At 36.8% G+C, this 15017-nt stretch overlaps 1 protein-coding gene across 1 annotated transcript in view; it reads right to left on the reverse strand.

Annotated features, from left to right (window-relative positions):
• The window catches only part of ERCC8 (excision repair cross-complementing rodent repair deficiency, complementation group 8), a 97885-nt gene that overhangs the window by 47376 nt on the left and 35492 nt on the right, over positions 1 to 15017 (reverse strand). Inside the window, exons 3-8 of the mRNA XM_006876137.1 lie at positions 14387 to 14488; positions 11854 to 11977; positions 3753 to 3834; positions 2686 to 2754; positions 1266 to 1332; positions 394 to 451 (exon numbers count right to left, since the gene is read on the reverse strand). Of these exons, the coding sequence (XP_006876199.1) occupies positions 394 to 451; positions 1266 to 1332; positions 2686 to 2754; positions 3753 to 3834; positions 11854 to 11977; positions 14387 to 14488 (502 nt within the window). The remainder of the gene's footprint in view (positions 1 to 393; positions 452 to 1265; positions 1333 to 2685; positions 2755 to 3752; positions 3835 to 11853; positions 11978 to 14386; positions 14489 to 15017) is intronic.

Here is a 15017-nt window from a genome sequence, read left to right on the forward strand (position 1 = left end):
GACTTCCCTGAAAGTATAAAAGTCATATAGAGAAGATTAGGTTTCGATTAACTGCTTATAATTTTGTTCACAAATGAAACCATGTACCTTTCATGCATAACATACGCAGAAGGAATTAGAATGAACACTTAACTTGGCTCTTTTTAGCTAACTTTTCTTAAAATTTACTTGTAGTTCTTTGTAACAAACAAATCATGTGCTTTGGGTATCACAAGTCGCTGCCCTGGGCCACTGGAGCCCATGAAGTTAAAGTTTAAACCAATAATTGCTTGCCTGCACCTTTAACTCAGGAAGAATGGTTGGCTAAGAATTGAGCACAGGATCATTTTCTGAGCACAAGATAATTTTCTAAGATCTGAATGACGCATGAGATTCTGTGAAATCACTTTGTACCCTCTTCAGATAATTAATCACATTAAACTTGTACCTCCTCTGCCTTGATTTCCCTGATCTGAAAACGAATAAAAGACTGAGGCAAAGCTAGTCTTGCTACGCTAGGCTATGCTATGCTGTGCTAGCTTGCCTGACAGCTTGCATCAAACATGTGTGTCTGTCTTCTTTGTGTCTAATCTATTTCTTTCGCCTACCAGATCTCCCACTCACGTTAAAACCCCACGCTTCGTCGAGGCACTCCTTTTGTTGAGGCGGGACCCCGACATAGGACCCCCGACAAACAACAAAATCTGACTTGACAGCATTTAACAACACAAAACAGAACCTGTAATGCACTGGACTGCAAGTTCTGTTTGAACCCAGCAAAGTCAGTGGTTCACACTCACCAGCTGCTCTACGGAAACCCTATACAGGGTCGCTATGAGTTGGAACTGATTTGATGGCACTTGCAACAACACAACAATACATAATATTATACAAAAATGACAGAGTTATTTTGCTGGTGGTTAGTATATTTGCATTTATATAGATTCCCTTGTTCTAGTCTCTCTGTTTAAAAGGGAGACAATCTTCATCAAGAATAGTCAGGGTCAAGTTTGAGGTAGATTATCTCTTCTGATGACATGAATTACAATCTGTATCTGTATTTAATAATTTTGAAGAACTAGGAGTACGCAAGGTCGGTGGTTCAAACTCACTAGCCACTCCTAGGAAACCCAATATGGGGTCGTGGAGTTGGAACCTACTCAACAAATGTTAACAACAATTAATAACAAAACATGCAAAACTAGATCTAAATAAATGTTGTCATTTCAAAATGGGTATCATAAATTACTTATACCAACTTCAGAATCAAATAAAGTGCATTTTACCTTGCAGTTGCCAAGATAAATTCATAACGTGGTGACCAAGAAACTGCCAGTATTTCTTGTCTGTGACCTATAAAATACAGCTGTATTAAAAGTCTTGCAAAATATGTGAAAAAACAAAAACAAAAGATAAAGTAGTAATATTTATATGATTTTGAAAAAAGCACAGATTAAATATTAAAAGTGAAGTAACTGATATGATCATCATTAATGTTTTAAAAATCATTTATAATCAAAACCAAACTGAACCCATTGCTGTTGAGTTGATTCCAACTATGGTGATCTTACAGGACAGAGCAGAATTTCAAGGCCGTAAACCTTTCTGGAAGCTAACTGCCATGTTCTTTGGTCAGTGGAGCAGCTACTTAGTTTGAACTAAAGATCTTTTAGTTAGCAGCTAAATGCTTTATCCACTGTACCACCAGATTTCCTTTTTATAACAGTCTGTTTAAATATTAAGGTGAAATTTATGGAGCATGAAGTATATTTGATTAATATAAGAATAAGTTTTGCCTTAGAACAATTAAAGCAAGTGAGTTTTTAAAAATAGTCTATGCAAGTAAATCTATCAATAACTGACAGAATTCACCATCAACTATTTCCCTCTTTAACAGTCACTTTAACAAACCATACAAAATAAAAATTCTAAAGAATAAAATTGCTTTTCAATTTCTCAGAAAGTCTTAACAGACAAGAAAAATTTTAATTCATCACTGCAAAAGCGCATTTATATAATATTTTTTCTGAAAAAGCACAGGACATATATTCACACAGTGACTCAATTTTTGCTTACCTGAACTATTCAAACCAGACAGTTTTATTTGTCTCATTTATATTAATAGCAATTCATTATGATATTTAAGAATGCTCTCTCTCCTACCAACTTCTCTTAATACACTTATGTTTGTCTTAGAGATGAATAAAAATGATTATGAATTTATATTCCATCTTCTCATTGTTTGGAGTTAGATGATCTAATACTAACAAAATTGTAGTAAAAATAATTTAAATGGATACAGCTTTCCAAATAAAGTATTATTTCAACATTTTTTTCTAAAATATTTTTTAGGAAAAGCAGTACCTAAATATTATGAATAATGTTTAATTATTAGCCAGAAGAACATTTAACAATGCTCAGGAGACACAAGTGTATTGGGAAAGTTTCATTAGTAGTTTTTTGTAAATGTAGCAATAAGTAGGTTTTGAGTAAGCCCATCAATTTTCCATATCCCGATGGCCATTGTTCATATAAATGTCTCCTCAATAGTTCAGTTTTATAAGAATAATGCACAGAAGGATCTTTATTTCCCTGTTGACTTTTAAACAACCAGCACAAAATACATCAGTCATGCCACTTACAAAGAATACATTGTTAGTAATGTTTCTTTTTATTGAATGTTTATTGTTTCAAATTTAAAAATACCCTGAAGAATGTGGGAACAGGATCCAGACTTCAAGTCACAGAGTTGTACTTTGGGCCCTCTAGTACCAACTGTAAAAACAAAAAAAAATTTAAAGAGATAATTTTATTACAAATCATCATCTAAGAGAAATAAGAGACTAATACTGTAACAATGAAATTTTTATTGTATCCTTATAGAAATGTAAAAACTATGTTACAAAAATTAAAAAAAAATTTAAATTAGCAAAAAAAAAAATTCAACAATAGCTATACTTTAGTAGTAAAACAACTCTACAACCGCATTGTTTTTTACCTTTTTATTTTGAAGTAGTTATAGATTCACAGGCCTTGCCAAGATAATACAGGAAGGTCCCCTGCACTCTTCATACAGGTTCCTTAAGGAGCTATGGTACAGGATTAAAATCAGGAAATTTAAAATGGTACAATGGATTTGAATAGTTCTGTACCATTTTATTATAACAAATAATTTAACTGTAATAGCTTAGTTTTTCCATGTAAATGATATACTTCCTATCAGTATTAAAACATCATAATAAATAAGTGTCCAGTTTGTCTTGATGAAGCAGCTCAATGGTGTCCAGTGGTGAAGAGACTGGCACAGTACCACAGAAGCAATGGAATTACAGAGATCTGACACGATAACAGAAAAGGATCTCTTTCATCCCCATACATGAAAATTAGTATTTCAGGTACCTCTGTACTAAGGTGACTTATATAATCTTAAAGAGAGACAATAATTTCCTTGTTCTGTTATCTTCAATTAAAGAGTTATCACATTTTTGGCATCAATGAAACTTCCATGGTTAACAAGTAAACTCTTTAAGGGATAGAAATATACATTCTTAAACTTTGACACCTGGCCACTAGCATAGTACCTGACTAGAACAATATTTGTTGAACTGAATACAAATAGTAGTGACATATTTAAGTTTTCGTTCTTCTTCTTATTTTTCTTTTAAAGAATAGTGATATTCACATTGGTTAAAATGTCTATGTCAAAAGTAAGTAGATACAAAAAGGAAGAAAAATTTCAATATGCTAATAGACAAAAGAATACATATACAAACCTGCTACTAAACAGTGCTTGGTGGCAACTGGAGACATATGATGACTATAAACTGTTTCCTCAAAATGAAACACATCCGCAGTCTGATAATCAAAAGACATTTTAAAAGTATGAGTTCTAATTATAATTACAAAAGGAACATTTTATGGGGATAAGATTCTTATGATTCAACAGTTTATAATTGTTATCATGACTAATTGCAACTGTCAAAATTGTAAAGGTAGAAGTTTTGTAACAAAAAGGAGGGAGTAGTTAATTTTGCAGTTCAGAAACAGAGGACCCTAGGACCATCAAGGGGGAAGAGCATGAGCGGAATTTGGGACCCTATCCAGAAAAGCAGCAGCGACACCAGTGATGGAGGCAGAGATGGGGACATGGAGAGAGAGAGCAGCTGAGGGCTCTAGACTCATGGAAAGAGAGGGACTGGGTGCTGGTGGCCAGGAGGCAGGCTTGCAGAATGTGCCCTTTGGTTGTTTAAATAATTATATATTACTGAGTATTTTTATGTACAATCCTACCCCCTACGTCCCTGAAAAAACCCAGAGGGAATAGAAGCAGATAGTGTTGAATGATGATGTGTGGAGATTGTAATCATTGCAATGAAATGATGAGTGTAAAACTGATGCTCTCTCATGTAAACTATCACTCAATTCAAAATAAAAACTTAAATTTAATTTTACTCATTGCTAGCAAGTTTTAAAAACTGAGTGTTAGCAATTTGATTTAGACATAAAAATGTAATGATTCCTTCCAAAACCCTAATTTTAAGTCCTTTGTTTTTGACATTCTTTTTTCCCCTTTTGTGAGAAAAAGTTTTCCTCCTAATGAATTTCAGAAATGACACCATGTCCCCACTTTACTCAAGGTACTGCTTTCACTCTGGGTGACTTCAGCATCTACATGGATGATCTAGTGGGCATTCTGCCCGGTACTACGCAACCTTAGTGACTACGTCCTAAACACCATCTCAACGTAGAACTATTCCTCCATTGACATCACATATATCTATAAGCTATGCCCACAAAAAAGGGCTCTGATGGTGGAGTGAATTGCACATTGGGCTGCTAACTACAAGGTGAGCAATTCGAACCTACTCTTTGCTCTGCAGGAGAAGATGACATTATCTATTCCTATAAAGATTTAGTCTCGGAAACCAAAAGGGGCATTTCTATCCTGTCCTATAGGGTTGCTAGGAGTCAGAATCGACTAGATGACAGTGGGTTTGTTGTTGCTGGGTACCACCAAGCTGGCTCTGACTCACAGAGACCCTATGCATAACAGAAACATTGGCCTGGTCTGCACCATCCTCATAATCATTGCTATGCTTGAGACCATTGCTGCTGACACTGTGACGATCCATTTTGTTGGGTGGAGAGGGGGCAGTAGATAGGGAGTCCTACTCTTTTTCACTGATACTCTACTTTACCAAGTATGATGTTCTTCTTCAGGGACTGGTCACTGCTAATAACATGTACAAAGTATGAGAGACAAAGAGCATTCTGGCTGAACTTTATGTTCTTCTGACAGTCCATGGTACTTTCAGTAGTCTCCACCAACACCATAACTCATATGCATGAATTCTACGTTCTTCCTTAGTCATTGTCTGAAAATGCCATGGCTCAAGTCAGATGCACCTTAGTCTTAGTCGTCAAACTGACATCTTTGCTCTTGAAAACTTCAAAGAGGTCTTGTACAGCTGATTTGCCTAAAGCAATATGTCATTTGATTTCTTGACTGCTGCTTCCATAGGTGTTGATAGTTGATACAAGAAAATGAAGTCTTTGACAACTTCAATCTTCTCTCCATTTATATGGATGTTATTTACTGGTCCAGTGCTGGGATTTTTGTTTTCTTTACAATAAGTTGTAACCCATACTGAAGGCTGTGTTTTTTGATCTTTATCGGTAAGCATTTTAAGTTGTCTTCACTTTTAGCAAGCAAGGTAGCATCATTTGCATATTGCAGGCTGTTGAAGTCTTCCTCCAATCCTGATGCCATGTTCTTCTTCATATTATTCAGCTTCTCAGATTAGGTGCTCAGCATTTAGATTGAATAATTATGGTGAAAGAAACAACCCTGGCCCACAACTTTCCTGATTTTAAACCATTCAGTGTTCTATGTCTGTTTGAAGATTACTTCTTGGTGTATGTACAGGCTCCTAATGAGCACAGTTAAGTGTTCTGGAATATGCATTCTTCCCAGTGCTATCCATAATTTGTCATGATACACACAGTTGAAAGCCTTTTGGAAGCCAGTAAAACACAGGCATGCATCTTTCTGGTATTCTCTGCTTTCAGCCAAGATACACTAGATGCCATCAACTATATCTCCTCATTCCATGTCCTTGTTTGAAACCAGCTTGAACTTCTGGGGGGTGTTCCCTGTCAATGTACTGTTGCAACCGTTTTTAAACTATCTTTAGCAAACCTTTATTTGCACGTGATATTCATGATATTGTCTGATGGTTTCTGCATTCTGTTTGGTCACCTCTCTTTGTATTGGGCATAAATATGGATCTCTTCCAATCAGTAGGCCAGGTAGCTGTCTTCAAAATTTCTCAGCATAGATCAGTGAGTGCCTCCAGTGCTGCATTAGGTTGTTGAAAGATTTCCACTTTATAGTCCATCAATACAAATACAGTGGGTTTGGTATGGGCTTCATGGCTACAATATATCATTTTCAGCTCCCCACCACAACCATACCAAGCACTCTCGAGATATCTGAATAAACTCCTTCATCCTTATCAGTTCCTCTCCAGCTTGCATTTCAAGGTCTAATGTATCAACCATTCTCCTGCGACATCATTTACTATTATCCTTCCATCATGACTTTTAGCAGCTAAAATCTGGTGGATCTATACCAAGGGCCTCACAAACCTATTTGCTTTTATTTATCCTTTCTCACTCCTGTGATCATAGACAAATGATCCCTCCTTATATTTAATCTTGCTGCTTGTGCTCATTTCCCCTTTATCATTACCAGCAATCTTACCCTATGGAGTATCTCCTCATCTGGTGTGTATCCCTCCTGTGGGTTCATTCTTATAGGCACTAAAAATGGTCACATCTCTTTCATCTTAATTAACAGCATTCCCCAAACAAGATATAAGCAAAGCCCATTCTTCCAATATGACTGACCACCTTCTATCTTACCTCATCTCTTAGTTGCACTCAACATAGCTAACTACCCCATCTTCCTTAAAGCAATCTCTTCCACTGGCCTTCTTTATATCACATACTCCTGGCTTTCCTTTTCATCTCTTTTATTTTATTCATTTTCTTTCCTATTAATATTGGTCTTCCTCAGGATTTTCCTCTATTTAGGCATTCTTTGGCAGGCTAATGTCTCACAAATATTTTCAGTATAGACCTCACTTCTGAGTTTCAGATATGTACAGCTCAATTTCTGGATCTCTTCATTTCCATTTCCTGTAAGTCTCCTAAACTTTATGGTGCTAATATTTAACTTATAATTCTCTCCTGCCAGTCTTTCCCTATTTTAGAAAATAATATAATCCACTCAATTTTCCAGACTAGAACATATGATTTTCAAAAATTAAGTTGGTGAAATATAATTCACAGACCATACAAGTCCCTCACATAAAGTACACAATCCAATGATTTTTAATATACTCATAGAGTTGTTAGAACATCAGCACAGTCAGTTCTAGACTATTTTAATCATTCATAAAATAAACCCCTTATGTCCAGCCTCTATTTTCTCCTAACCTTCTGAGCTCTAAAACTCACTGCTATAGACTCAATTTTGACATGTAGCGACCCTGTAGTGGCCTACTGAGGCTGTAAATCTTTACAGGAGCAGAAAGCTTCATCTTTCTCCCTTGTAGTGGCTGGTAGGTATGAACTACTGACCTCGCAGCTAATAGTTCAGTGCATTACCATACAGCTAGTCCATCACTACTCAAATTTCTGTCTCTATAGATTTGCCTATCCTGAGAATTTTATATAGATGGAATTCTATGTGATCACAGTTTATCCATGTTATAGCACAGATCAGTATTTCATTTCCTTTTATTTCTGAAAAATATTTCATTATATTGTTGTCAGTTCCGACTTATAATGAATGACCCTGTATAGGGTTTCTTAGGAATGGCTAGTGAGCTTGAATCACCGACCATTCAGTTCAAACCAACTTTTCAGTCCAGTGCATTAACCCACAGCACCATATAAGGACTCCATTTCATTATATATAAGGACTCTATTTCATTATATATACAACTTTTCATTTATTCATTTATCAGCAGATGGACATTTTGGTTGTCTCTATTTTTGGCTATTAAGAATAACTGCAGTATGAATATGCATGTACAAGTGTTTGTGTAGACATATATTTTCATTTCTTTTGGAGCTATACCTAAAAGTGGACAGTTGAATTCATTTCTTTGAACTTTCCTTCTCTTTTAGGATCTGATTTCTCAAGTCCTTGCTATCTTCGCAACTTTCCAGAACCCTCAAATGTTTTAAATACTTTGTCCAGTTTTTCTCAGTGAAGGTGTAGGTTTAATTACAAGTTACTTCATTAGAGTCAGAAAAAGATGTTCATGACCTCTTTATTTTAATTCCTAATAATATACATATTTCAGTCCCATTTTTCAATGATATATATTTAAATCAAATAAACATCATAAAAGTAAATCTAAAGTGATAAGTCTATCTCCCCCCTAAGATAGAAAGGACAGACATATGAAAACTATATTATAGAATAGCATATGTGTTGAAATGAGAATACAGAAAACGGGCTATAAAAATAAAAACAAATTATAATAATTACAAATCCAGAAGCTGACATCTCTGATTATACTAAAGAACTAGAGGGAAGCTTAGAAATCATCTAGTCTGACTTCTAATTGCATAGCAGAAGAGACCTTTGCTAACAAATTCAGTGATGTATGCACAGTAGCACTTTTAATAAGCAACAGAATGGGACTAGAACTCTTGTGTCCTGATTTTTGGTTCAACATAATTTCAAAAAGGAGTGTAACCTTTTAAGAAAGGAAAAGTTGCATAGGGAAAGGCAGTTGAGGTTGGAAATACAATGTAGTGAAGATGTGATTAGAAGGCAGAATGGTTTAACTGCAGCAAATCACTGGTGGAAAAGAGAAGCTAAAGCTGAAACAGTATGGTGTGAGATTATGAAGAACTTAGAATGCCAGGCTGAGTTTAGATAATGAGAATCACTAAGGGAGCTGAGAAAAGGAAAGATATAATGAAACTTTTATTGTAAGATTCATTCTGAGGTAGAACTTGCTGGAAAAATGTTAGAAGCAAAGTGAGGCAGGAAAATTACTCAGAAGTTTTTAATAGTAGTCTAGCCATCCTTAAGGTCAGCGGTTCGAAACTACCAGCCACTCCGCGGGAGAAAGATGAGGCTTTCTACTCCCGTAAAGATTTACACCCTCGGAAACCCTGTACAGGGTCACTATGGGTCGGAACCAACTCGACGGCACTTAACAACAGCCATGTAGTCTAGACATGTAGTGGAGTCCTGGTGTGGCGCTGTGGGTTAATGGGCCAGACTGCAAAGCCATTTGAACTGCAAAGTCGGTAGGTCAATCTCACCAGCTGCTCCTTGGAAACACTATACAGGGTCACTATGAGTCGGAACTGACTCAATGGCACTTAACAACAACAAGACATGTAGTGGGAGTCCTGGTTTGGTGCTGCAGGTTAATGCTCTGGACTGCAAAGTTGTTTGAACAGCAAGGTGGGCGGCTCAAGCTCACCATCCACTCCTTGGAAACCCTATACAGGGTTGCTATGGATTGGAACTGACTCAACAGCACTTAAAAACAATAACAACAAAGACATGTAGTGATGGTGAGAGAAATAGAAAAGAGAAATACAAAGTACCTTGGAGATAACATGGTTTAAGTCCCAAACCATCACAATAAAAACAAATATTGTAACAACATGAGCCACATGAATTCACTAGACTGTAATCTATTAAAGGAGTTGTAATGGCAAAGTGCATTCAGCATTAAGCTGCAAACCACAAGGTCGGCTGTTTGAACCCACTAGCTGCTCCCTGGAAGAGCAATGAGGCTGGCTACTTCCCTATGGAGCAGCTCTACTGTATCCTATAGAGTCACTATGAATCGGAACTGACTTTATGGTAATGGGTTTATTGTCTATTGTTATTATTGCTGTTACATGCCATTGAGTTGGTTCCGACCCATAATGATCCTGTATAGGGTTTCCAAGAAGCAGTTGGTGAGCTTGAACCATCGACCTTGCAGTTCAATTGGCTTTGCAGTTTGGTGCATTAATGCACAGCGCCACACCAGGACTCCTTGTTGTCTATTAGGCATGTCTTAATATTATGAGCTGTTTGGAATATTGTTGAGAATTACCAAAATGCGACTGAGACATGAAATGAACACATACTGTTGGCAAATGGCGTCAACAGACTTGCTCGGCACAGGGTTGCCACAAACCTTTACTCTGTACCAAATGCACTATCTAGAAAGCACAATGAAATGAAGTACAATAAAATGAGATATGCTTATATAAAAAGGAGGTGTTACCTTTGAGAAGACACTACATTCAAGTGGAGATGTTCTGAAAACAGGTAGAATATTTGGCACTAGAGCTCAGAGAAATACAAATTTTATCTGAGTTCAGCTATAGCTGGCTGATTTAGACTCATAGCAACCCTATATAACTGACTAACACTTTCCTATAGGCTTTCTTAAGGAGCTCTGGTAGTGTAGTGGTTACGAATTGGGTTGCAAGCCGCAAGGTCAGTTGTTATGCGGGAGAAAGAGAAGGCTTTCTGCTCCCGTAAAGATTTACAGCCTCGGAAACCCTTTACAGGGTCACTATGGGTCGGAACCGACTCCACAGCACCTAACAACAACAACATAGGCTTTCTTAGGCTGTAATCTTTACAGAAGCAAATCGACAGGTCTTTTTCCTATGGAACCAATGATTGGGAAGTCAAATCACCAACCTGTCAGTTAGCAGCTAAGCATGTAACACTGTAACCTATTATCTACTCACTACCTGTACTGTTGATGTTGTTAGGTGGCGTAGCATCAGCTCTGACTCATAGCAACCCTATGCACAACAGAATTAAACAAGTCCGGTCTTACGCCACACTCACAATTATTGTGATGCTTGAGCCCATTGCTGCTGACAATATTTTGGTGTTCTTGATCACGTTTTAACTATTCATAAGGCAGCCAGTGTCCCGTTCTTCCTAGTCTATCTTAGTCTGTAATACCAACTGAAACCTCTCTACCATGATGACCCTGCTGGCATTTACAATTACTGGTGGCATAGCTTCCAGCATCACAGCAACACAGAAGCCACCATATTATGACAAAACAGACAGATGAGTGGTAGACTACCTATGTCATTATCCATAGCGATTCTCTTTATTATTTTAAAGTTAGTATGGTGTAGTGATCTGGGGAAGGAAGCTGGATTAATCTCCTATCAATGGGAAAAACTTAGTTTTAAATATATGTTATTATTGTTAAGTGCTGTCAAGTGGATTCCAACTTATAGCAACCCTGTACAGGATTTCTGAGGAGCTTCTGGTGGGTGTGAACCTTGTGGTTTGCAGTCCAGTGCTTGTCCTACAGAGTCAACCAGAAGTTTTTAATATAGCTTCTATTAATTCATTTCTCAGTTCATGTAATCCTCATAACCATCTCTGAGATACAATTATTCACCTCTCCTTCCCCCTTTACAAATGAGGAAACAGACACAGAGAAGTCTAGACTTCTACCCAACATCATACAGCTAGTCAGCAGCAGAGCCAACGTATGAACTGCAGGAGGCTAGCCCTCCCCTAGGAGTCCTGGTGTGGTGCTGTAGGCTAAGTATAAACACTGGACTGCTAACCACAAGGTTGGTAGCTCAAACCCAGCTGTCAGTCCATGGAAACCCTATGTAGGGTTGCTCTGAGTTGGAATCAGCCTGACAGAACTGAACAACAACAAACCCTCCATAACCGTCCTTTAGTTTGGACATTTAGCATACATGACATCATAGTAAACACTCATCGCCCTGATTTAGGATTACATTCTCCACCATACAGAGCAGTGTGGAAGGGTCTGAATGTACGAATGTACTTACCTGTAATGTATTCGTATCCCAAATTTTCAGAGTTTTATCAAATGAGCTTGAGGTGAACATGCCAGTGTCATGAGGATACCACTGCACAGTCTCCACACTGTATTTGTGAACATCCGGGTGACTTCTACAAAACAGCACGCAAACGTTAGCTCTGACATATGAATTTCAAGACTGGTACTACCCTTAGCAATAAGCAGACGACTCAGGGAGGATGGTACGAGTAGCTAACTCTAGATCTCATGCCTGTGCCCTAGATGTCCAGGACCAGGGGAGAGTGTTTCATTCACATTGAAAAAAAATGTGGTCGAGGAAAGGAATCTCTTTTGGTGTTTAAGAGCAAATGCAGTAAATGTATCCAGAATAAACAGCAGGAGATAGTCTGAATTAAAGCACATAAATAACAATATTTATTGAAATGATTTTTTAAAATCAGATGATAAACTCTTGGAGTGTAAAGCTGCTGCTGTTGCTGTTGTTGTTGTTATGTGCCGTGGAGTCGGTTCCGACCCATAGCGACCCTACACAGGGTTTCCAAGGCTGTAAATCTTTACGGGAGCAGACCGCCTTATCTTTCTCCTGCGGAGCGGCTGGTAGTTTCGAACTGATGACCTCGCGGTTCGCAGCCCGATTCGTAACCACTACGCTACCAGAGCTACCTGCTATTTAAACTCATTTTATAAACTTGCCCACTACACATCTGAACTCACACTTTAAAGAAATGGAATTTGAATTCAAGAAAAAAAAGTCAATAAAATAAATTCTTGGCACACTAAGAATTTACACAACATAATAAAGCAGAGCTTACTTCCCACAGAACAGTATTCTATAGCATATGTTGTTGTTGTTAAGTGCCATGGAGTCAGTTCTGACTCATAATGACCTTGTATTGGGTTTCCCAGGAGAAGCTGGTGAGTTTAAACCTCTGACCTTTTGATTCAAATTGACCTTGTGGTCCAGTGTTTACTTATCCTACAGTGCCGCACCAGAGCTCCTCTACAGCATATAGAACATAGGAAAAGACTGTTTTGTTACCTAACAATTTAAACTTAATGTTAAAATGCTATCCAGGATGCAATTAAATAAAAATAAATTAAGCTAATTAAAATACAAAGGCTTTCTATTTTAGAATTTAGAATGTCTGTTTCTTTATCAGGGGTGTAAGTCATCTAAACCTCTTGAAATCCAGTTTCAAAGTATTTGAGGCATGACCTTATTTTACAATAAGGTTCTTTATAACTTACTTTTTAAAAAACAACTTGAACACTCTTCATTTACACAGTGGTTTTGCAGTCTTCAAAGTGCTCTTTAAAAGACAATAAATTCTCATTGAGTTCTCACAGAAACCTTGTAAAAAAATAGCAGAGCAAGTGCAATTATCTTGAATTCAAGACAAAAATATCTGAAACTCAGAGATACTGGTTATGTGAAATTTCTATTTCCAAAGTGAAGTGCCAAGAGCAGGATACAATCAATCTTCTTGCAAATAGTCCTTGGAATTAAGCTCATAGTGCTTTGAGAGATGCTTTAATACACAGTGGTTGCTGATACTGTGAGGAAGTTCTTCCTCTTGAAACCATTTTCTTTGCACTCATTCTCTCTGTTAATTCAATGGTTGGCTCAATATGAGACTATACATAATTGACAACAAAGAATGAAATAATCACTATTAACAAACTGGAGTCCTGGTGTGGTGGTGCAGGATAAGCATTGGCCCACAAGGTTGGTATGAACAGTAAGGTCAGTGGTTCAAAGTCACCCGCCATTCCTCAGAAGTCCTATACAGGGTGGCTATGAGTCAACGGCACTTAACAACAACAACATGAACAAACTACAACAAAGCACACATTTTATTAGAACTTAAAAAATAATTCTTCAAAGATTGGTAAGCTGATACACTGATAGCTACACAACATGATTAATGTTACTGAATTGAAACTGTAAAAAATGTTGAATTGGCTAATGTCCTACTTGTTTTTTTATGAGCAACAACAAAAAATTGGTAAACTGGTAAAGAATAATCAGAAATATCAGAATAAATTGAGGTATATTTTTTAAAATGGTTTATGATGAGTAGAGAGGCAAGAATATGTATGTAGTGTATGTGGGTGGCAGGGAGGGTCTGCCCAAACATTTATTACATCTAGCTCTTAATTTTTTTTAACAATATCAGTTGATAAATCCAACTTAGATTGTATTTATTACTAGCTAAAAGACTGACAAATGAATCTTATAACAAGTGATCCTAAACACTGTAGTATTTACTGAGTTGCACTATGTAGCTATAAGTCAAAAAGGACATAGTCAAGTCTTCAACTAAAATGTCTTTGAAAATTGATACTAAAGTTGCAAAGTCACATGTTAAGAACAACTACATCTAAATTGAACTTAATTTTTTAAAGGTAGTGTCAAAGGTTACCCATGTATCAATAATTTGCTTGAGCCATTCATATTACTACTATTTTCATATTTTGCATTTGATTTAAAAACCACTCAACTATTAATATATTCATTCATCACATATTTAAATACACACCTGCCCACGGAACACACTGCTTTACAGGTGTAGTAAGGTTGTCTGCTGGAGTTTTCAAGGTCATAAAGTACAATCACACCATCGGAACCACCTGATAACATACTAATAAAAGAGCTCACATTAATTCCTTACTTAATGCAGTCCATTTATTTATGATGACTGTGATTGTCTGAAAATTATGCATCTACAAATACCCAACTGCATTAAGTCCATAAATACAGAGCAAATCTTCATTGATACATACTACAATAGACTTTTAAAAAAGGAACATAGCAAAATTCATTTAGCAATCATCAAAAATTTAACTTTGTGAGTACAAAAAGAACGGATGGTTGAAAAAAGACAGCAGACAATCTTTCTTACTTGAGAAAGTGAAACATTATAAAATGATTCCCAGCACTCTAACTGTACTAGGATAAATGAAAGTAGAATGACACAGACCAACTATTACTGACACCAGCTGTTTGACCATGAGCCTTTATCTACTGTAAAAGGAGAAAATTTTCACTGAACTCACAAAGTTAAAGGGAAGATAAAAGTTATGTGAAAAGTGCATTTTACAGAGCCTAGCCAAAGTAGAGGAGTGCAAGGACATGAACAGACACTTCACCAAGAAAGAGATCTGGGCAGC

Source organism: Chrysochloris asiatica, unplaced genomic scaffold (genome assembly GCF_000296735.1).
Source record: "Chrysochloris asiatica unplaced genomic scaffold, ChrAsi1.0 scaffold00355, whole genome shotgun sequence".
Lineage (NCBI taxonomy): Eukaryota > Metazoa > Chordata > Mammalia > Afrosoricida > Chrysochloridae > Chrysochloris > Chrysochloris asiatica.